General features: G+C 39.9%; 1 protein-coding gene across 3 annotated transcripts in view; it reads right to left on the reverse strand.

Annotated features, from left to right (window-relative positions):
• IQCG (IQ motif containing G) overlaps nt 1–24,689 on the reverse strand; it is a 1,934,505-nt gene that overhangs the window by 192,910 nt on the left and 1,716,906 nt on the right. For all 3 annotated transcript variants that reach the window (XM_044070701.1, XM_044070702.1, XM_044070700.1), the window contains one exon: nt 3,645–3,776. In XM_044070701.1, coding sequence (XP_043926636.1) covers nt 3,645–3,776 — 132 coding nt within the window. The remainder of the gene's footprint in view (nt 1–3,644; nt 3,777–24,689) is intronic.

Genomic DNA, 24,689 nt, shown 5'->3' on the forward strand with positions numbered 1-24,689 from the left:
TGGAAGAGATATCGACAGGCACTGTAGAGGGAGGAGCTAAGGGAATGGACTGCTGGCTGAGCCCAGTGGCCAGCACACTCTTCATCACCTCAAGGCCCCTCCCAGGGAGGTCCGAGAGAACCCGTTCCGAAGAAACCGGGACTCCAGGGCCCACTGAAAGGGAAGGCTCCGAGGCAGATGTCGGAGCCAAGCTCACCAAGGCCGAGGCTCCAAGGGGAAGAGCGGGGTTGGACAAGGGTCCGATGCCACTCACCCCCTCGGAGGAGACCAGGGAAGCCCGACCACCGAATCCCTCCAAGGAAGGTCTCGAAGAGGAGATAAGAGTAGATGCCGAGGGTGCAGAAGGGGGGGGTATCCGCCCCTCAGCCATAGCAGTAACAATCCCCGAAGACTCCAGCTCCAAACTCTGAGGTAGAGTTGAAGGAGGAACTTGAAGAGGGTGTGGACTAATAGTCGTCTGTTGAGACAGACTATACAACATCTGGGCCAGTGCCTGTGATTTCAATAATCTACTTACTACCCTCTCTAAATCATGGTCTGAAAGCCTGGACGACCTAGATGATCGGCTCCGATGGCTCCACTCCGAGAGGAGAGGTGAGGCCGGAGCCGAGAGTATCGGTTCCAAGGAAGGGGACCTGGACCTCTTCCTCGACGGAACCATTGGAGCCGAAGAAACCATAGATCCAGACGGAGCCGAGGGCTTTTCAGCTCCGAATGAAAGTCTCGATGCATCGGCTCCAGCCGGAGCCGATACAGACTTAACAGTTTCCCAGGAGAGTGAGATGGAGGCAACGCCAATAAGGAGATGAAAACAGCAGAATACGGACTAAAACCTTCACTGTAAGGCAAACTGTAAACAATACGAACAAACTGCCACAACGTTCCACAACGAAAGTTCCTTTATTTACCTAGGTTTCGTTCGTTCCTACGAACTTCTTCAGAATACAAACAACAGTTTCTGCACCACGTTTAAATACAATTTTGTATACTTGTTAATTACTTAATTGATATCCATTCATTATCTCTAATTGATTCCATTCTTTAAAGAGGTACAACTCTATACTCAAACAATTCATATATATATATATATATATATATGTTAAAAACTGTTCCAAACCACACTATTTCTTATGAATATTATATGCATTTAAAAACTTATATGTTGTCCTAAAACACTACAGCTATAAATTTATGTACTTGTTGATATATAATAGTTGTAATGTTATGCCTAATTTTTAAAAAACTTTTTACTAACTAAATATTACCTTTATGCCATGATGATATAGCGTAATATACATAACTAATACTAACATTAAAACTAAACAATCTTACTATTGTAAAAATGTACTTCATCAAATATCATACATAATTAATTATAATATAATATATATGGGATATTTAATTTACATATTGATGACAATTATATGTATGCATATAAGAATTGATGTGTACATATATATATATATATATATATATATATATATATATATATATACAAAAAACATATACATATATATATGAAAATATACATATGTATAAAATTAAAAGTATATCATAAATATACATTTATAACAATTACATACACATAAACATAAATATCTTCCATGTGTATGGACCCCATTATTGACATCCACAGTATACCATGTATCATAACACATAACTCCCACAAATTAATCTTGTATTATAATAAAAATATATAAATATATACAACAATTGCCTTCCTTCGTGGTGTCACAGGCATCCCCCGCAACAGAGATTCTCGACGGATATCTGTTAAATTCTGCTCCTGTTGGATGTGGATGTCAAGGATGATTTGCTTATAGTCAGACGTGACCAATAAGGGGGTGACCACTGGTGTGGAGCATCTGTCTCCCATGTTGGTAATGACCAGGTCTGGGATATTGGAGCCCCTGGTGGGACAATGGATTAGTTGATCCAGGGCATTGGAATTTATAAATTCCAAGAACCATTGGGAAAAGGAGTTGGTACCTGAGTTGTTGTAAGGGAGCGTCGTCTAAAACACATCTTGCAACATAAGTGTGAATATAATGACGTGCAGGATTTCCTCCGTGCTGTGGCACATTTCTATAAGTTATGATTATATCATGGTTTAATATGCACCAAGCACTTCCCACATTACTTTACATTTTGCATTAATAAAGGCTTTGCCCACAGCACACAGGTTTCAGTGTACCACTTTGATGCCCACTTGGCATCCTATTCTAGGCACATGTTACAGTGTTAGTTGAACATGGTGTTTTCTAGGGGGTGTAGTGTGTAGATTACATACGGGGTTTTTGTCTCACACCTGTGGTTAGGGTGCAGGGGGTTCTTTTCTTTTCGCAGGGAATTGTCTGCAGGCATTTGTCACTGCAGCTAAACTTCCATACTGCCATCTGTCCACATCCAGTCGTCTCACAGTGGGTTGTCGCACCGCCTAGGTGCCAGAACCCGTTGTCATTATTGATTTTATACATAATTTCATTGTTTATTAAAAGAATGTTAAACTGCAATTTAAAACACTTTCTAACAAGTGGCAGTAGTATTATACAAGGAATATAATTTACTATAATCAGGAAGGTGAATCAAAGAATGAATACATGCATGCATGGCCCTAAAAATGTGTGCAAGGAGTCTATTTTGAAAACAGCACAAAGATAAACTTAATGGCCAGATGCATTTTCTATGAATGTGGGTTTTCATGCCATTTCAATGGCAGAGAAGTTTAATGCTTATGCTAAGTCTGTTTTCATTGCGAGATTGTATTGTTTAGCAAATGGCTATCTGTGTTTGTGCTATTCTTACTTAAGCTACTGTACAGAGGGAGGAGAGAGGTTGCTATTTTACTTTCACTGAGCTGTAAGACTCACTCGCCTACCCCAAAGTAAATTAAACTGTAAGTTAAGCAACCCTTTGAAACAAGGCACATGGTCTTCTATTTTTTTGAGGACATGACTTTTATAGTAAAATATGTGTGAAGGAGCAACAGATAAAGCAGGTTTATTAAAGGAAAATTCCACCGTCCTTCACTTGCAGTTTAACTACATTATAAGATATATATTTTTTCTATGCATTTAAATAATTGAAGGAAAAGACTGAAGTGGTCTTCTTGGAGAGTGGCCTACCTGTGGGTGTGGCTTATAGGGGTGTGCATTAGTATGGAGTGGGTGGGGCTTAAGGGGCGCTGGAGAACTACTTTGCCTAGGGCGCCATTTCAGCTAAGGCCGGCCCTGAGTTGGAGTTAAATCCTCCTACTGTAGAAACCCGGAAATATGCATAATGAAAACACAAATGGAGTTGTACTTCTGTGTAGGAATTCCCTGATGCCATATCACAAAGGCAAATGTCAGCTGGTTATTAGACATTGCAGATAACAAAATTAGGATTATTTGTTTTTATTTTGAATCTTATGTCCCCAGCACCTTTCTGAATTATGCTGACATGTTTAAAATATATTTAGAAGATGCAGTAAAAAGAAAACAAATTAAAAAAGTTAATTTTGCTAGTAATCCATGAAATGAACAGAGGAACAGAGAGGAATTATAATTTTGTCTGCATCATCCTGACATCGTGGTAAGAATTTTGGTTTGTAGATGATTAATAATAATAATGATTAACACTACTTGTACATAATGCCATGTTACCTGCTTTGCCAGTTCCTGAAGTCTTGCCAGATCACTAGCTTTTGATGCTTTCAGAAGATTTAGTTCACTCTGTTTAGCGTCTGTGTCTTTATCATACTTTTCCATCCAATATTCCAGTTTCTCTTCTAGTTCCTAGAAGGAGTCAATGAGAGACAGACAGGAAGAAAGAGTGACTGTGTGGAAAAAAAGAATAAGAGATTAAAACCTTTAAACACTCAAGTGCAACCAATTTTAGACTTTGATGTCCTAAGTGTTACAAGCATGGAAAACTTAAAATCTATAATACAAATGCAAACTCTGGTTTTGCTCCACTCTGACTACTATCCAGATCAGTTTCACAGACTCATAGCTGAAAATTACTACATGACCCATGTATAATGCCATCACTTTATCTGCCATTGCAGACTAACACACGATACTGCTCATATCTAACAGAGCTTCCTCTTTGTCTTCCACTGCTTCCACTCTATCATTGTTTACAGAAGCATGGGTTGTGCATTTACAATGTTCTTTCCTAAGCAAATCTTTGAATGTTCCCCTCTCTCAATTTACTTATTATAGTGAAGGGCTTAAGGTTTAAGGGAAGGCAGGAGACGAGCAATTTATGTAATTTTGGATTAATGATGGTATAAAAGCATGTATGTGACATATAATGTTTGTAACTATGAACATGTTAACATGGTTTGTTTTCTATTTGCCAATGTCTTAAGCGATAATTCAATAAATGTGTTAAAAATATTTCCTTTGATACACCCATTTGCTCACCCAATATTTCCGACAGAGTATTCTGCAGGGAATTTTTAAAGTCTGAAAACTCATTACACTCCTAAAGCACGTTCTCAGTTATCTCTTTCTTCCCCATCACATCTCCAACATTTACCATCTACATGAAGAAAAAACATTTGGAGTCTGTTTGAGGTATAAAAAATCATATGCAAACATTTCCAAGTAAAAATCCTAAATCCTCTAGACTTTGTTGCATATTTGGGAGCCATGCATATGTCCTCCCATTGTTTCCTTTATAATGGAAGAATATCCAGAAATATCCCAAGGAGCCAAACACAAAATATGTACACTCACTCAGTTCAGTCAAGGGTAAAAACTAAGCACAGTCTCGAAGTAAATCCAATATCTTAGTATTCAATGCAAGTCAATATGCAACCCTCAGTATGAAGCTCATACGATGAAATTCGCATAATAAAGCTCACTTCCACATGCCAAAAATCCTTTGACGTGAGGCTAAACACATTGATTCTAAAACATGTTCGTATAGTTTCTTATTTATTTGCAACAACACTATATAATCTCATGTTCATGAATGAGATAGATTAAGTTATGCAAAATGAAATTCTTTTATTACCTATACGATGAATTTCGAGAATGCTGTATTCGAATGTTTTTGAATACATTAACATTATGCAATTTGATACAGGCATCATTATTATACAAGGGAATATCTCGTTTATTAGGTATGGAGACGTTTGAATTAATTTTTGCTTTATTATTTTGCTTTATTGAATGATCCAAGGACAATGAATGTACATATGCTATAAAATTATTTGCAATCAACAATGCGTGAGTGGGGAAGATCATATAAATGATATATACGGATTTGTTATGTAATAAGGTTTTAGATAAAAGTGTATTTCCGTAACTTCACAGGAAGTTACGTTCAACATAATTTTGAAATGATTGGATGGAATGATGTTCCGTAGTGTATTTTAAACCGTGTTCAATTTCTGCATTTTGTCTGATGAAGCGGGTTGGTTTGCCCGCGAAAGCGCTTACTCTTCAAATAAATTCTATGTGTTGCTGACAACGTTTTGGATGCTTTTCTTGTATCCTGTATAAGGATTTTTGGCATGTGGAAGTGAGCTTTATTATGTGAATTTCATCGTATGAGCTTCATGCTGAGGGTTGCATATTGACTTGCATTGAATACTAAGCTATTGGATTTACTTCGAGACTGTGCTTAGTTTTTACCCTTGACTGAACTGAGTGAGTGTACATATTTTGTGTTTGGCTCCTTGGGATATTTCTGGATATTTTTTCGTTCGGGTCCTCTCTTTTCTCTCTTTATAATGGAAGAGTTTAATACTGATTGGTTAACAGTAAAAAAAATATATATATATACTCTAACAAAAACATTAACCACTACAAATTTACTCAACACACAGATACCCCCAACAAGATACAGCAAAAGCAGAGCACTCTAGACTAGGTCCTCACAAATTTTCCAGAAAAAAAATACTTCCTTCTGCTCCCTACCAGACAATTTAAGTTACCATTTACCCATGTTTATTGTAAGGGATTATCTGTCCACCCATCCTAAAAACACAAAACATCAATCAAACAATCTCAAAACACAACTAACTTTGATTAAAATACCTTTACCAGTACCTTAAAATCAATCAAATGGCAACTACTAAAACAATGTCCAGTAGATGAAGCTATATCCTTCTTTAACAGCTTTCCTACATACTCAACAATGATCCCCCAGTTAGAAATATAAGAGTTAAATTCAACCAAGCTGATTGGTTAACAAAAAAAAAAAGAAGTTATGCACTCACCATAATGTTCCATCTGTGTTGCCCATTTTCATTCTTCCTCAACAAATGGGTTTGAATCTAAAGATTCTAGGATCCGACTCTGTAGCTCCTCCCTTACCTATAATGCCTCTGTTACCTCAAATTGAGTTTGAAGGTATTATATGTATTATAATCAGAAAATAGAATAACAATGTTATGATAGAAAAGTGACAGCTGAAAGATCAGGAGCCCAAACAGAAACTATGGTTCCTAACAACAGTTTTATTAAGTCTTTTATTAAGCCTTTCCCAAAGTCATGGACTGGGGGAAGGAGGGAAGAAAGTTGAGGAAGAATAATGGACAACACAGATGGAACATTATGGTGAGTACATAACTTCATTATCTGATGTTGTTATTTTCAATCATTCCTCAATGAATGGGACAGTGTCTCCAGCTATGTTAACCTTAGGTGGCCCTCATTGAAGAATGTTCCTGAGAACCACAGAACCAAAGGCAGCTTTATTTCTGGAGATGATATCCAATTTGTAATGCACAATAAAGGTATGGGTATAAGACCAAGTGTCAGCTTCATAAAATCATCAATAGAGGCTCTAGCCCAAAGGACAGCCATTACAGACATTAACCTGGTTGAATGTACCTTTGGTAGTCTTGGCAAGGTTATGCTTCTCAGGGAATAAAGATAGGAAATACAACTTATTATCCATTTAGCCAGTGTAATTTTTAAAACTAGTTTTCCCAATTTATTACTAGTACAGGAGACAAATAATTGATCAGTTTTTCTAAATTCCTTGGTCCAGTGAAGGTAAAAACGAAGTTGCCTATGTACATCAAGAAGATGATGAAGGGTGTATTCATCTTTGTTTTCAAATATGGGTGAAGAAAACTGCAAATTGATGACTTGACTGATACTGGCTTCAGAGGCAACTTTTGGTAAGAATGAAGGATTCATGCGTAAAGTAACCCTGTTTAGTAAGAATGAAGGATTTGTGCGCAAAGTAACCCTGTATTTGTGAAATATAAAATATGGTGGTTTGAACGATAGAGCTTGGAGTTGAGATATTTGTCTTACAGAAGTTATAGCCACTAAAAAGACAGTTTTCCAAGAAAGAAACTTTAGATCTACTATAGCTGATGGTTCAAAGGGAGAAAGTACTAAAGTTTGCAAAACTGTAGTGAGGTCCCAAGGTGGAGTAGGGTCCGTTACTGGAGGACTAAGTAAAAAGGTACGCTTAAGAAAGGCCTTACATAATTTAGATGTTGCTAAAGGAGAAGCATTATCTCAAATGTGATAGTTAGAGATGGCTGCTAACTGAACCTTAATAGTGGAAAAACTTGCTCTGTCTTGAAAAACTGAGGAAAGGAAACCTAGAACAGCTGGAAGTGGGGCAGTAAAAGGATCTAACTCTCTCTCTCTGATGCGCTCAAAAGGAAAACCTTTTCCATTTACTTTTGTAAATTTTCCTAGTTGAAGGTCTATGACATGAAACTAGGATTTTTTGAACTTGGGAGGAAAACCTGGAATGTCCAGTCATCATCGGAATTGGAGAAACCATGTGGTCAACTTGAAGTCTGAAATGTCCAGGTGAATTTGCCCTGATGGGTGAGATAGGAGGTCTGGACTGGGATCCAGTGTCCAAGGAGGATGTACTAGGTGAGACCAAAGGAAGGGGAACCACACCTGTCAGGGCCAGAAGGCAACAATGATGATTACTGTGCTCTTCAACTGAAGTGCTTTCTGAAGAAACTTGGGGATGAGGGGCAGGGGAGGATAAGCATAAAGGATACCAGAGGGCCAAACATGGACTAGAGCATCTAACAGTGACTGTCCCTGAGATGGGATAAGGGCAAAGAGCCTCCTGCATTTGTTGTTTAGGGGAGATGCAAACAGGTCACAGCAAGGTTGACCCCATTTGTGGAAGATCTGTTTGGCACTAATTAGTTGAGACCACTCATGAGGCATGAGGATGGTCCTTATGAGTTTGTCTACTAGAATGACGGATTTCTCCAGAATGCGTATCACTAGTGGTTGGATGAGATCACCCATTGCCATACTCTCATTGCTTCTCGACAAAGGGGGTAGGATCTGGTTCCAACCTGTTTGTTGATGTACTGACTACTGACCCATTGTCCATTGGTATTAGTAGCCCTAGAGGGAGAAAGCTCTGAAAGGCCTGCAATGCTAGAAGCACTGCTGTCATCTCTGAGACACTGATATGCAAATTGGTCTCTTGTGGGGACCACATGTCTTAAACAGTCCGTCCCAAGTAATACCCCCCACCCCAACTGGGAGGCATCTGTACTCAATGTGGTAATTAGGGGAGGAAGGATAAATGGACACCCTTGACCGATCTCCTCAGAGTAAATCCACCAAAGAAGAGACTTTCTCAAGTCTGAAACAATTTTATCAGACGTCTTAAAGAGTGATGATGAAATGACAAGTGCACTGCTAGCGTCCACTGAAGAATTGTCATGTGGAGATGAGCAGTGGGAATTAAAGTAACTGCAGCAGCCATTGACCCTAGAGCTTTGAGGACCAGTTTTGCTGGGGGAGAAGGAAGAGAAAGCATCTGTCTGATGTGTGTACCTTCAATGTAAGAACTCTGTTTTGAGGTAGAAGAGCTTCAGAATTGACTGTGTCCAAGCAAGCCCCTATAAACTCCAAGACTTGAATTGGTTAAAGTTGTGATTTGTGCATACTGACAGTGATTCCCTGTGAGTGAGATAGCTGGAGTAAATAGTCTCTAGCCTTTATGAGTAGATGCCTGGTTGGTGTGGTAAGGAGCCACTCTGAATCTGAGCAGTCTCAGTTGAACTGCTACCGCTGCCATGCATTTGGTAAACATCCTGGGGGCTGTGATAAGACTGAAGGGCAGGGCTCTGAACTGATAATGACTAGCTCCCAGCAGGAAGTATAGATACCTTTGAGAGTCCTTGTTCATTTTGATGTAATAGTATGCATATTAAAGATCGATTGAGCATATCCAGTCATCCTTCTGTAGTAAAGGTAGAATGGATTGATCTGTGAACATCCAGAATTTGGAATTCTTTACAAACTGATTTAGATAACTGAGATCCAAGATAGATTTCAATCCCCTGTCTTATTTGGCACTAAAATGAACCTTGAATAAATTCTGGATCCTGTTTGGTCTGGGGGGACCTCTAGGATGACTACTTTGTCTAGCAACTTTCTGATCTCTTGAGCTGCTAAGCTCCCTCTGATTGGGTGGAACATTGGGGAGAGTTTTCCTTGTTTTTACGAGAATTTGTGAAAAGGGAATGAAATTATCCTCTGGATATGATGCTTATCACCCAAGAGTCATTTGTGATGGCTATCCAGGCTTTTTGGTGCAATGATAAGTGCCCTCTGATTGCCTACAGAGAGGTCCACACAAAACAATCAAATAAACCACCAGCAAATCCAGATGACTTCACAATAATGAAATAAAACAAAAAAAAAACAAAGTCACTGGAACCACGGCAAACATTTATTTCCAATACAAACGCAAGTTAAAAACTTTTGACCTAGAGGCTTCCTCAGGTGCTAAACACTAAGAACAAGATTAAGGTAGCTTATATACGTAAAACAGTCACATGGCATATTACTTATGTAAATCAGATACAATTATGCTTTGTTTCAGCAAAGGTTTTAAAGGGACAATGTCATTAAGACCTGCTAGTATATGAGATTTGAGCCTAATTATCCACTTCATCTCTGCTAGTTCAGTTTTCAATATAACATCACCAGCTCATATTTCTGCTATGCATACTTCCGGTATGGCAAATTTAAACATATGGCTATCACCATTTTCTAGAATATGTTTATATAAAGCATTCATGTTCTTCTTAGTATTTATCTCTGATATATGTTCTTTTAATTTCTGATTGGTTTTCCCTATATAGTATGAGTTGGAATACATTCATTTGAGCGACCAACTTTCCTCGATTGGATATAACACCGAGTTTAAATGTCGAATTTCTCAGTGGCGAACAGACAGAATGTTGTACAAAACACCGAATGCGACATTTCTGACTGTTCTACCACCTAAACAAGTGCTACCATGGGTCAAAAAGGGGGGGATACTTTGCATTTCGCAACAATTGCATTCGCAATTATGAGAATTTGCTGCACTGCTTTCGAACATTTTCCGATCGGCCATCCATGAGCTGATCAAATGAATGTATATTGTATATTGTATTGCGCATGTTATACATATTGCCAGATATACAAGGTTCTTGGCATTAGTTCCCATATGCTTTTAATGTTATATTTCTCCTGAGAAGGACAGTCAGACAACCTTTCAGGAATGCTGGAAGGATCTGTCTGAAAAGGAATCTCGATATCCTTGCTTTTGTGGAACTTCTCTTTCCCATGGGCGACATCTACCACTGTAGTTATTTCCCCCTCTGCCTCTCGGGGAAAAATCCCTACACAATTCCTGGAAATGACCCTCAGATTTCCAGAACCACATCTTCTTGCCGCTGTGTTGATTCCTACAGAATGGTTTCTGTGGGGTAGAAAACCAGATTCCGACGGCAGACAAGGTCTTTCCATCCTATTCACTGTGGGAGAGAGAGTCTCTTTCACTGTTGGCCCAAACAAAGATGATTCATCAAAGGCAGCATTGATAAATGATGCCTTGAAGGGCTCTGCAAAATTGCACAACCACATCCAGGCATGTTACCTTATGACTATGTCTGAACCCGCCACCCTCAAGATACCTTCTGCAGCATGGGAGATTATCCTCATGGACGTGTTTGTAATTGATTGTAGGTAGCCAGTCATGAGGAAAGAGACTTCTGTTCCTCTGTGGGCATGGACCCTGGGGCAGAATTAGAGAGTTCCTTTATCAAGTCCCTCTGTAATCTGGTGAAATATGCCAGGTAGTTCAGAGATCGCAGTGCAAATGTCACTGATGCATACATTTGCTTCCCAAACCTGCCCAACACCCTAGACTCTCTGCTAGGAGGATGGACAGTGGAGCATTGTTCAGCCAGCTCCATTTTGGTGGCTGTCACAAGAACCATGGCATCTATAGGAATCCCTTTAGTCCAGTACTGTCCATCATCTGGGGTGCTCAAAAGTTTGTCAGGGTGTTTAGGGACTGGCTCCACAGAGTCTAGTTCCTTCCATGCCTTGTGGGAGACAAGGTCTGTAAGCTCATCCACAGGGGGGTAACCCAAGACATAGACAGGTCAGACCCAAAAGCTTCCAAGAAAACCAATTCCTCCCGGGAAAGGTTTTGGGAAGACCAACCACCTTTCTGGTAAAGGATCTTGAAGATGGCTCCAAATGAGACATCTTTAGGTGGAGATCGAGGGGACCCTTCCCCTTCATAAAAATCGGTGTCTTCTGTGAGAGATTCCTGTGGGGAATAAAAGTGTCTCCTCCTGCATGCCCCCTTCCAAGGAACCTCCTCAGTGGGATGTTCTGGGGAGGCGTTGAAAGAGACAGGAAGTTCCTTGGTGGAAACTGCTTGGAAGCTCATCTGGGCTGGCTGTCCCTGAGATGCAGGATGAGAAGACTCAGACACAGGATCCAAAGACAGAATAGGACATGGATCCGAAGAAGGGAGAGCAGAAACTACTCTAAGATGAGAGAATGCCTTCTCCACTACCTGAAATGCAGAGCTACTAGGAGAAGCCGAGGACAATCCCACCAGAGCAGAGACTCTTGGAGCAGACAATCCATGGGCCTCACCAAGGGAGTTGGCATTGAGCTATCCAGTGCCAAAGCTCTGAGAGGAAGCGAGGGCTCCAAAAACTTTGGAGTCAAAGTCAACTTCTCAGATCTGATGCCAATGTTTCAGCTCTGAGAGCCATCCTGCTCCAATAGTGTCAGAGATGACTGGGTCAGGGAAGTTGCTGGAGTCGAAGATATAGTAAACTTTGGAGCCAATGGCTCAACTCCTGGGGCTTTCAGACCCAAGGACTCTAAAACAGCCAGTTGGAAGGAGGAAGTACAGGCTAGAAAGAAGGTTGATGACTCATGGATCTGATGGGAAACGGAACTGGTAGTCCCTCCATCTGGATCTGTGTTCTGAGGGATCCTATCCACCTCTGACAGACTTTGATAAGACCTAAAGGAAGAGGATATGGAAGGTGGTCTTGACAAGTTCTTGGGAGTCTCTTGTAAAAAAAAAGGACACCTTAATCTCAGGGATACGAGCTCTGGAGAAAACCTAGGAGCACAGGGCTGAGGACATGAAACTGCAGATGGTGTCAGATCCAAAGACTTCTGATTTGAGGTTTTAGAAACCTTCTTAGGTGGCTCTAAAAAAGGTGTGGACTGAGGGGACTGAGCGGGTGAGCATTTATGGTGCTCCCTGTGCACCTTCGATTTTTGACAGGGGTTTGAGCTGCTGAAGAAGTGCCTTTCTTCATTTGTGTATTAACTTGGGTGTCTGCAGAAGAAGCTGATGCTGGAAGGAGGCCTTTTAAAATTAGTTTATTCCTTTTGTTTATTGCTCTCGTTTTAAAGGCTGCACAGATAGAACAAGAGGTGTCCAAATGTGCTGGGCCCAAACAATAAACACACTCCCTATGGGCATCAGAATTGGGGAACTTATGCTCTCAGGAAGTGCATTTCTTAAATCTAGTAGGCTTATCAGCCATGCTAGAATGCTGGAAAACACAAGTCAAACAAGTAGAGAGAAAAGGATTTTTTTTGGAGGAAGAGGAAAAAGCACCAACTACCAACAATGGTATACCAAGAAATTACCTACAGTAAAAGCAAGGAATGGACTACCAGCAATGGTAGTACAGCAATACCAAACAAAGCTTGGTAAGGAAAGTTGTTGAGGATAAGGGGGCTTAGTTAAATAAGAAAAAGTAAGAAAAGCTACATAGAAAGGTATACAGAGAAAACAATAATTAGCTGTTTACTCACTATAACCCATAAGGAGCGTAAGCAATCACAATCCCAACTATCTTGTAAAGCAGCAAATGAGATCTGAGGTATTGCAATGGTCAAGGGCATTATTGGTAAGGTTGGAGCTCTAGAGTCAGATTTTAGAATCTATAGAAGGCCAAGTTGGATCCGAGGATCGGATCTGAACCCATTCATTGAGGAACAAATGAAAATAACATCAGATCAAGCAAAGCTACTAATGACAAATGGAGATAATGCTTGGAGTCACTGAAAAAAAATGAATCCAATCTCCAAATTTACAGACATCTTAGAAATTAAGCAAAAATAAGATCAAATCACATAAAATTCTCTATACACCAATCAAGAAATTATAGGCCATACTAACCCAAAAATGTTCTAGTCATCAATAAACAAATTCACACACCAGGAATGTACAACCGAACCAAATCCCAGAACAACCAGTTTCATGGAAAATATAGCTAGCCAATTCAATACTTTCTTCATTGAAATAGTTGCTTCACTCTTAAAAGACACAACTATCTCTATACATATACAAGAGCCCATTCAACAACAACATATAATATCCCTCAAACCTATACAGAAAACTTCTCCTCAAACTTAAACCTACCACTCTCCCCAGATAATATTCCTCCTGAATATATTAAACTAGCAGCAGATGCAAGTAGCCTACTCTGTAAGCACTCAAATAAACCATTCCATCAAAGAGAGCTATGTTACTCTGCTCTGGAGCAAATCATACATTTTGCCACTTAAAGGTTGGCACTGTACAGACTATCAGTCCATTGTTATCCTTTCTCCTTGACAAAATCTTAAAAAAAACGCATCCATCACGAACTACTAAAATTTATACTGGAAAATAATCTGCTCTCTCCTACCTAACACAGCATCTGCTCACATCACAGTAACAACACTGCACTCGTCAATTTTTGTACTCACATTAACCAGTAAGGTAATACCAGCAAACTAGTATCAGAAGTATTTCCTGACCTGTCCAAAGCCTTTGATGTGGTGTCCCATCCTAAACTTCTTAATAGACTCTTTTCCCTGTTGTGGTTCTCCTGTTACTTATCTGACAGACATCAGGCAGTCAAATGGACCACCAACACTTCTACCTTCATTCTTGCCTATATCAGTAAGAGTTCCACAAGGTTCCAACATAAGGCTACTCTTATTTAATGTCTTCATTACTGATACACATAATTCAACCAAAAATGCCTCTATCTTACAATATGCAGATGATTCAATACTGATCTGTTCAGCTCCTAAAACATTCTGAGAGAACAAACCCAACTCCACCATAACCTCTTCCAGTAACATCAAAACTGAAATTGTTTCACACTACAAACTATTAGGAGTACTAATTGAAGAAAATATAAAATTTGATCTCCACATAAAGCAGTCAAAAAACGCATCAAAAACAAGATCTCCTTTACAGACTTAACTCATTTCTAACAGTAGAAGCAAAAGTATGTATAGCCATAGCATACCTACTTCAAACCCTTCTAAGCAGGTCTTCAATACTGCAAACCACCCACCTAAACCTACTAGAATAGTACTATGACAAAATACAACATTTGCAGTGAACCTATCATACATGTAACACCATTGCTTAGCTCTAAAAAGGTCCTCTGGTAAGAACACCCTCACTGCTTTTCTTACTCTCAGCTGAACATGAAACCTACTCTAATTCAAAATCCTGAAAAATGCACAGTTTTGGATGATGCTCTTACTCAGTATATTCCAGAGTCCTATATTTAAGTGATAAAGGTGTACTAAGTGGGACTAAATCAACAAACACAGCAGAAGACTTTCTATTATGTCATCCCTCAAAATTGTGGAATGACATTCCATTCCCTAAAAGAGTAGACTCTTTACACAAATCCTTTAAAAAGTCCTAAAAATAGATCTCATAGAAGGATAATCAGACTTTCTGTTGATCCACCCTTGGCTAAAGTACTGTTTCATCGCAGGTAATCCTGTATCAGCTCTTCTGTGTTTCTTTTAACCCCAGCTGATTTTCTATGCTTTCTCTCTCATTACTTTATCATCTCTTCTACCTATTTTATATCCTTGCTTCTACCTGTTTTGTTCTGCTTGCAATCTATAGCCTAGCTAAATTCATTATGTAAGATGTACTCATATTGTTATTCTATATTTTGCTTAATGTATTTTGCTCATATGTATTTATAAATTGTTGAATTAGTTCTGTTGTACAACTGCATTGTTAAATCTTACTTATTGTTTTGCGTAGATTCATTTAGAGCTTTTCTCTCTGGGCCTCTGATGAAAAGCATCTCTTGCTTATCATATCCTCCAGTAAATAAATGTAAATAAATATATTGTTTACAAGGGTAGATGTCTAGATTAATGACCTTGGCTTAAGCTATAAACAAGTTTTTTGTGCAAATGGGCTTCAAAATAAAACAAAATTAAGAAAGGCATGAAAGATACTAAGTTTCTTGCATCTGCTAAGATAGTAACTTATTTTTCCTTCTTCTAGCAAATGCTCTCAGTGGGAGACAAGAAGTCTACAGCTGAATACAGTTATCTAGGGGAATTCTGCACACTGTGTTCTGAGCGAAATTTACAAAGATTATTTCAAGTATCTGCAAAGTTGTTAGCTGTTTTTTCCTCATTGCTAGCTACTTTTACATGGAAACAAAGTGTCTAGCAGGTGCACGTAATTAATTTTGAGTTATGAATATTTTTTGCTGAGGGAATTTCAAAATATAAAGATGCAATGGCAAGTGGTTCAGTGAAAAATAAAAAGTTTAAAATTATGTGAAATGAATAAGAGACAGCAGACTGCCAGCAGCCTTACTACATTTACAAATTTAATATAACAAAGCACAATTTAGTTTTACCAGTACACTTTTTCTTAGGGTAAAAGTTAATGTCTTCTGAAAGGATGCAATCTGTTTTTCACATCTGAGAAGGGAACAGAGATAAGAACACAACAGACAGTAATCAGCTTAAGTCAGAACATAGGCTGTAACATACATTTTAGCATGGGTATCTTAACTTTACATTAGGTAATGCCTGTGGGTGCAGCTGTCAATTCAGGGCAACTGTTCCTATCTGGAGGGTTAAACTTAATTTTTAAATATGTACATAGCTTTGAGTGTTTGTTCTAAGTTAATGGGGATGGGCTGTTCTGAAAATGTATTTAGTGTTCTGTTTGAGGGTTTTTGTTAAACAATAAGTCTTGAAAATATGATATAGGTTCAAAGGAGATGAAAAGAAAATGAAAGTTATGTACTCTACATAACAACAGTCTGTGTTGTCTGTTTCCATTCCTCCTCAATGGATGGGTCTTTGATCTGACTCGGATCTGACTTTGGCCACTTTCAAGAATCTGAATTTGGTGCTCAGGCTCTTCCCCTTACTCATAATCCTCTGTGTTAACTGAAATACCTCAGGTCAAGTGTGCCCTCAGGAAAAAAGTATACAGTGTCTAAGATAGAAGTAAGAAAAAAAACAGCTGATAATGAACCTCAGGGAGGCAGGCTAAGTCAGTCAGAGACGTTCAGGAACTAGAATGTCAAATGTCATAAGACACATGGATAGAGGAAGCTGGGTGGAGAGCTGAGGAAGGCCAGAAATAGACAACACAAATCTATGGTTATAGTGAGTACATAACTTTCATATCAAATTTGGTTGTCTTTTCCATCTGCTCCTCAATATATGGGATAGAGTCCCCAGTCTACTGTAATATTTGGGTGGTCTATGGAAGTATATTCTGGATCACAGCTGCACTAAAAGATGCTCTTGATCTGGACTGCATGTCTAATTTATAACATAAAATGAAGGTATTGATCTTAGACTAAGTAGCTGCTTTACAGATGTCATCAAGAGGTACTCTGGAAAAGAAGGCTGTTAACAAAGTGACTGATATATTAGAGTAGGCTTTTGGGAAAATTGGCAGGGACAAACCCATATGTTCGTAAACATTCAGACAAAGGGAGAATGTAACCCTGAATGCTCTTTTTCCCATTTTGACAGGGGAGTAAGAGAGAAACTGATCAGTTTTCCTGAAAGTTATGGTCCAATGTAAATAACATCTTAGCTGAATATCTAGTAAGTGTAACATGTATTGAACTTTGAAAATTTTGGGGGAAAACACATGAAGATTTATGGATTGGTTGACAGTGGATTCAGGAGCCACCTTTGGAAGAATAGAAAGGTTGGTTCTCGGACACACTCTATCTTTGTGAAAAAACAGATATAGAGGTTTTACAGGCAAGGCATGACACTCAGAAATTTGCCTAGCAGAAGTAACAGCAACTAAGAAGAGTTTTCCAGGATAAAAAAATTTAAATCAACTTTAGCAGCAGGTTTTACTGTTGGACTAGTTAGGGCTTGCAGTAAAATGGTAATATTCCAAGACAGAACTGGATCTCTAAGTGGATGAGGGGTATAATAGAAAGGTTCTTCTAAGAAAGGCTTTAGAAAGCATTAAGGATGCAACAGGCATGTGAGCTGCAAATTGTACTTTGATAGTGGAATAGCTGGCTCCATTCTGAAAAAAGGTCAACAAAGAATTCCAAGAATGATGGGGGAGGGGCAAAAAAGGATCAAAACTGTTCTTAACTGTTCAGATGGGGAACCTCCTTTTCCGCTTGCTTCTGTAAATCTTACATGTAGAAGGTTTCTGGGAAGTTAGAATATGAACAACTGAGGATAAAAATCTGGACTGTCGAACCATCACTGGAATTGGAAAGCTCATGCAGTCAATTTGAGGGAATGAATGTCTGGGGGATGACCCCGTAGGGTGAGGTAGTAGATCTGGTGCTGAGCCCAGCACCTAGGGAGGGTGTACTAGAGGAGGCCAGGGATCTTCATCATCAGTGCCCTCTGTAAAAATGTTGGACTCAAAGGAATGGGAGGGAAAGCATAAAGAAGCCCTGAGGGTCAACTGTGGTACACACCATACCTCACTGACTCCCCATCCTGGGCGATCAGAGCAAAGAACTTCCTGCACTTGGTGTTGCAGGGAGATTCAAAGAGATTGCAGCAAGGTCTGCTCAATGGCTGAATATCTGCTCTGTGACAGCTGGAATGAGGCAACACTCAAGAGGGAACAATATAGACCTGCTTAATCTGTGTATATATATATATATATATATATATATATATATAAAATATTGGACTTGCCCAGAACATGCATTGCTGTTAGAAAGTAGTGAAAAGATATCCCCTACTGCAACACTCAAATGCCCCCTCAACATAATGGATAAGATCTGGTTCCTCCCTATTTGTTAATGTATCAGACTGCCATGTTGTCTGTCTGGATAAATACCACATCTAAGGGGGGGGGGTGTCCTGAAAGGCCTGCTCTCATCACCAATACAATGATATAAAGACTGGCCTCTGACCATGTACCTTGGACAGTGTTTCCAAGGTAATGCACCCCCCATTCCAGATGGGAAGCATCCATGTTTTTGTGGCTTGGGGAGAGGGAAAGTTGAAAGGACATCTCTCTGAAACATGTGGCGACTCCAACCACCATTGTTTATGTCTTTTGCAAATCTCTGCTGAAATACTTGAAGGGACATGGGTTACTGTCTTATATAACTGGAATCAAACAGTCAACTGCAGAACCTGCATACAGTACCTGGCTAGAGGAACCAGGGTGATCAAAGATGCCATGGATCCTAAGAGACAGAGAATTCTTCTTGCTGGTGGTTTCTAAAAAGACAAGATGGTTAAAGCTTGATGATGAATGGATATGATCCTTGTCTGGGGAACTTTTGCAAGTTGAAGCCTTGTTTTCAACTGGGCTCCTATGAGTTCTAAAGACTGAGATAGACAAACTTTGAGCTTTGATAGATTCATCATGATTCCTATGTCTGAACAAAGGTGGAGCAAGGAGTCCCTGGCTTGGACAAGTAGATTCCAAGTACAGGTGGTAACAAGCCACTCATCTAAGTAAGGGAATACTTGGAACCACTCATCTAAGTAAGGGAATACTTGGAACCCTTACAAAGACACATTGCTACTACTGCCATACATCTGTGTTGAGACCAAAGGGCAGAGCTCGAAAATAACTGGCTCCAGGCAAAACAGAAGATACTTCCTGAAGTGCCTGTCCATTTTTATGTTGTAGCACATATTCTGAAGATCTATCAAGCACATCCAGTTGTTCTCTCTCAGAAGAGAGAGAATAAACTGTACCATGACCATCTGGATTTTCATTATCTTTACAAAACTGTTAAAGTAACATAGGTCCAGAAATGGCCTGAGGTATCTCTTTTTGTTTGGCACTAAAAACAGACTTTTGCCTGTGAAAAGAGATATTTCTTTTTTTTAACAAGAAACATCTTTATTAAATTATCACTTATGACATACGCAGTCATACATTTATATAAATTAAAACAAACCATACTGACATAATCTTAGCTGCTAGCATTTTACACCACAAATCACATTCCATAATTTTAGCTGCAAACATTATGCATCACTTATAATCTACCCAATCATTGTCAGTCAAACATTAAATAGCTCATTCAAATCTTGCCTTATTTTAAACCTCATTCTTCCTCTGTGTGTATTGTTTTCACAGTTCCCATTTTCCTATTTTACTATGTAATATGCTCCAACCCTTTTCTAAAGATCCTAATTCCAGTTACTTTATCTCTGTTACTATATTCACTCCTTCTCATACAGTTCATTTAGACTGATTTCCATTTTCCAGTAATTGCTTTTTTTGGCAGTCACCATAATTAAACTCAGCAAGTCCATAATATGTCGAGGCAATTCCGATTCTGTATCATAGCTCTGAAAAATCATCTCCCTAGTTATACCAGTTTGCTCACCCAGCATCACTGATACAGCAGTATGCAGGGAATCTTTGAACTCTGCCAACTCATTACACTCCCAGAAAATATGCTCCCAATTACCTCTTTCATCCCCATCACATCTCCAACATTTGCTCTCTACCTAAGGAAAAATTCTCGAGTCTACTTGGTGTATACAACTATCTATGTAAACATTTCCAAGCAAAAATCCTAAATCTTCTAGATTTTGTTGCAGTATGTGACAGACATATATCCTTCTTTGTGAATTACTTATCCAGTCTCTCTTCCCAATCCTTTCTAACCTCCACTGATGGATTCCTATAGTTATCATGTAATATTTTATATGTTCTACTAATTATTTCTTTTTAATGGCAGCTTCTGCTCTAGATTCTACTAAAAACTCTACCAGTTCTGGTCTTCTATTTAGAACTACCCTATTTATTTATGTCTATAGTCTGATATCAATCCTTGATAGGGAAGATGATCACTAACCTGCAGTCCAAATAAATTATTGGTGTCTTCCCATTCTATCATCTTTCCCTCTCTAGTTATTTGCTCCCAATACATTGGTTCCTTTGCCAGTTTTCTCCAATAAATTCCAGCCCCCTCTTGCCTACTGTCTGTATCCCTAATTGCAGTCATCCCTATCGGCATAATCTCCTTTCTCCATTCCCATGTTGGCTTAGTTCTTAGAATACTTTCTGCTACTTTATGAATATACTATTCTATATGATTATTGTTATTCTCCTTAAAGGTCTACATCCGAAATCCCAGTCTCGCCTGGTTTCTTGAGCTTTCCCCATTTCATCATTCCTTTCCAGTTTGAATTATAGGTTTCTGCTTGTGCTATGTACAGCAGCCTTAGCTGTGTAACCCTGAGATACCCCTTCAAATGGGGCAATCAGCTTATCCCACTGGACAATTGCCATCTTCCCCTCCCAGTTAAAATCCTTCAGCTCTTTATTAATTGCTATCCACAACTTCTCCACTGGTCAATTAAAATATGGCTAACCTGTGTATAAGACTAGAGGTACTAAAACATTTTAACAACTTTTATCTTACTATCCATATCAATATAACAGAGCTTCCAATTACCCAGATTTATATTATCTTTTGATTAGTCTCTTCCCAAATATCCTTAGCTGCCACACCAAAAACATTTTAGTCCATACTTCTAAATACTTCATTTTATCATGTCCCCATAAATATGGATATTGCTGAACCAGTCATGTGTGGGTACATAACGTAACACTACTGCCTTTGTTTTAGCTTCATTAATTTTGTATCCCAAAAAGACTTGAAACTGTCTAAAAATGTTCCAAAACACGGGTTATGTAAAATGTGGCATAGGCTCAAATGGGTATGACAAGAAACAGCTGTATAAAAGACCAACCTGCTGAACAGTGTATGCATGTAACATAAAAGTTGGAACTAGACATTTAACAACACAACAGTTATACATAAAAGGTGGTAATAATAACTATATAAGAAAATGATACTTTCTGTAATGTCTTTCGATCTGAATGATCTTACAGATAAATATAAAAAAGAAAGAATAGTGAACTATATTAAAAAATGCAGACTGCAAATAGCTATGCTACAGGAGACACACTTGGAAAGAACTGAACATGTGAATGTTATAAAGAAAGGTTTTCAGGATGGTTAATAAGCGGAATATCTGGGACAAAGGAAAAGAAGAACATTTATATTAATTGCAAGAGGAGTTCCAATAGTGATAGAAGAGGGAAAAAAGATAATAATGGAAGATATATAGTATTAAGGGGCTACTGGCAAGGTAGGAGGATTACACTGGCATGCATTTACATTCCACCTAAAACTGTTATAAATAGAAGTTATGTCCTTACCATAACGTTCCATGTGGAGTGTTCATCTCGCCTTTGTTCTTACACATGGGTTCGGAGCCGATCCTCGGCTCCGAGTCGGCCGCTTGGCAAAGCTCTGCATCGAGAAGAAGCTCGAGACCAACCTGTCTCCCACAATTCCCTCTGCCTTTACCTCAGATCTAGTTTGCAAACAATACCAGATCCCAACGGGAATGAAACACACAACATACATGCTAAGGCGTAGCTGAAAACAGCAGTAACAGCTGAGAGAAACAGAAGTGGGAGAACCAAACCAGACATCTAAACTGGACGTTCTTCCTGACCTTTGGGTGGGAGGGTGGGAATGTAAGAACAAAGGCGAGATGAACACTCCACATGGAACGTTATGGTAAGGACATAACTTCTATATGTGAGAGTGTTCAATCTCGCCGTTTGTTCTTACACATGGGTAGCGTCCCTAGCTCCGTGACCCTGAGAAACTCACGGAAGAACGTTCCTGAGCACAGTGGAACCAAAGGTTGCCCTGTCCCTGGAAACCCTATCCACTTTGTAATGAGTGATGAACGTATGTGGTTTAGACCAAGTGGCGGCCGCACAAATAGTGTCCAAAGGTAGGCGGGCCGCATGAGCCAGGGATGTAGATATTGATCTAGTAGAATGTCCTTTCGGTTTGACGGGTAAACTCTGTCCAGTAGCAGTATAAACAAAAGTAATACAATCGGATAGCCATTTGGAAAGGGTACGCTTCGTCACTGCCATGCCCTTTCTGCTGTCCGCAAAGGCTATAAAGAGTTGATCTGCTTTTCTGTGATCCTTTGTTCTATCCAAGTAAAATCTGAGTTGTCTATGAACATCCAACTTGTGTAACATATATTCTAGCTTATTGGAATGGTTCTTGAAAAATGTGGGGAGCTCAATGGACTGATTAATGTTATTGATTGAACAAACCTTGGGAAGAAAGGACGGGTTGGTGCGAAGAGATACCCTATCAGGGTGAAAGATCAAATATGGGTGTTTAATGGAAAGAGCTTGAAGTTCTGATACTCGTCTGGCTGAAGTGATAGCTACCAGAAAGAGGGTTTTCCATGACAAGAACTTCAAAGAACAGGAAGAGGCTGGTTCAAAGGGTGGTAGTATTAGTTGTGATAACAGGAGGTTCAGATTCCATGGTGCTGTAGGAAACCTGACTGGTGGCCTGATATGGAAAGACCCTTTTAGAAAGGCCTTACGAGCCTTATGAGCCATAATAGGCGCTCCATTTTCTCCCACATGAAAGTTTGAAACAGCAGCCAATTGAACCCTCAAGGTGGCAGGAGAAGCTCCTTGGTGAAATAGCATGGATAGAAACTCCAAGACTTTGTTCAGTGGGGCTATTAAGGGATCCAAATGTTGCGTAGTTGCCCAGTATACAAAACGCTTCCACTTACTAGTGTAAATCTTTGTAGTGGAAGCTTTATGAGAAGCCACCAGAATATTTTGAACCGCAGGAGAAAGAAGATCAGACCTGGCTAAGAAGGGAAGCGGAGCAGCCAAGCTGCTAGTCTGAGGGACAGGAGCGATGGGTGGGGAGCCCCTGACGAGTGGGTCAGTAGATCCGGCTCCGGGTCCAGGATCCAGGGTTCCCATATTTGGTGTGCTTGAACAAAGGGAAACCAAATTTGATGAGGCCAGAATGGGGCAATGAGGATTATCGTCCTCTCCAAGTTGTTGGCTTTCTGCAGAAATCTTGGAATCAGAGGTATAGGAGGGAAGGCGTACAGGAGACCCGGGGGCCAATCGTGAATCAGAGCATCTCTGGGGACTTCCCCTGGAAGGGGTAATAGGGCAAAGTAGCTTCTGCATTTGGCGTTCATTGGAGGCGCAAACAGATCGCAGCAAGGCTGGCCCCACTTGCGGAATATCATGTCTGCAATTGTTCGTTTGAGGGACCACTCGTGAGGTAACAGGATGGCTCTGCTCAACCTGTCTGCTATGACGTTGGATAACCCCGGGATGTGCGTTGCTATCAGAAAGCGACCCGTGGACTCTGCCCATTGCCAAATTGTCATGGCCTCTCTGCATAACTGGTAAGATTTGGTTCCTCCTTGCTTGTTTATGTACCAGACTACGGACATGTTGTCCGATTGAACTGCAATGGTCCCTAGAGGTAGAAGGGGAGAAAAGTGTTGCAACGCCAGAAACACTGCCCTCATCTCCAGAACATTGATGTGCAGGTTGTACTCTAGATTGGTCCATTCTCCTTGGACTGTCTGTCCCTGAAAGATGCCCCCACACCCTATCAGGGAAGCATCCGTGGTCACCGTAGCTGTCGGAGTGGGTAGCACAAACGGTCGGCCGCCGGAGAGATTGCAACTCTGAAGCCACCAAGACAGGTGCGATTTGCAGATATTTGTGATGTGAATTTCGTGTGTCAGCGGTAACTGTTGGAACGACCATTGTGTGAATAGCAGCCATTGAAGGACTCTCATGTGCAGTCTTCCCAAGGGTATCGCAATGAGGGAAGCCGCCATGAGACCCAAAACTTTCAGAACCAGTTTTGCCGGGGATTTCTTGGACAACAGGAGAAGAGATATGTGATTTTGTAGAGAGGCTATTCTTTCTGAGGGAAGCCTTAGAATCAAGCAACGAGTATCTAAATCTGCTCCTATGAATGAGATATGCTGTAATGCAGATTTTTCGAAATTTATGGAAATTCCGAGATGAACACAGAGTTCTAGTGTGTAATCCCTGGCCTGAATCAGTCGACGCTCGGTGGTGGCAGTAAGGAGCCAGTCGTCCAGATACGGAAACACCTGGAATCCTAGGCGTCTCAAGTGAGACGCTACCACTGCCATACATTTGGTGAAGACCCTGGGGGCTGAGGTCAGACCAAAGGGCAGGGCCCGAAATTGAAAGTGACTGGCTCCCAGCTGGAAGCGCAAGTGATCCCTGGACGCTCTGGCCATTTTGATGTGGTAGTACGTGTC

This window comes from Protopterus annectens, chromosome 4.part1, assembly GCF_019279795.1.
Source record: "Protopterus annectens isolate FY-2018-M chromosome 4.part1, PAN1.0, whole genome shotgun sequence".
NCBI lineage: Eukaryota > Metazoa > Chordata > Ceratodontiformes > Protopteridae > Protopterus > Protopterus annectens.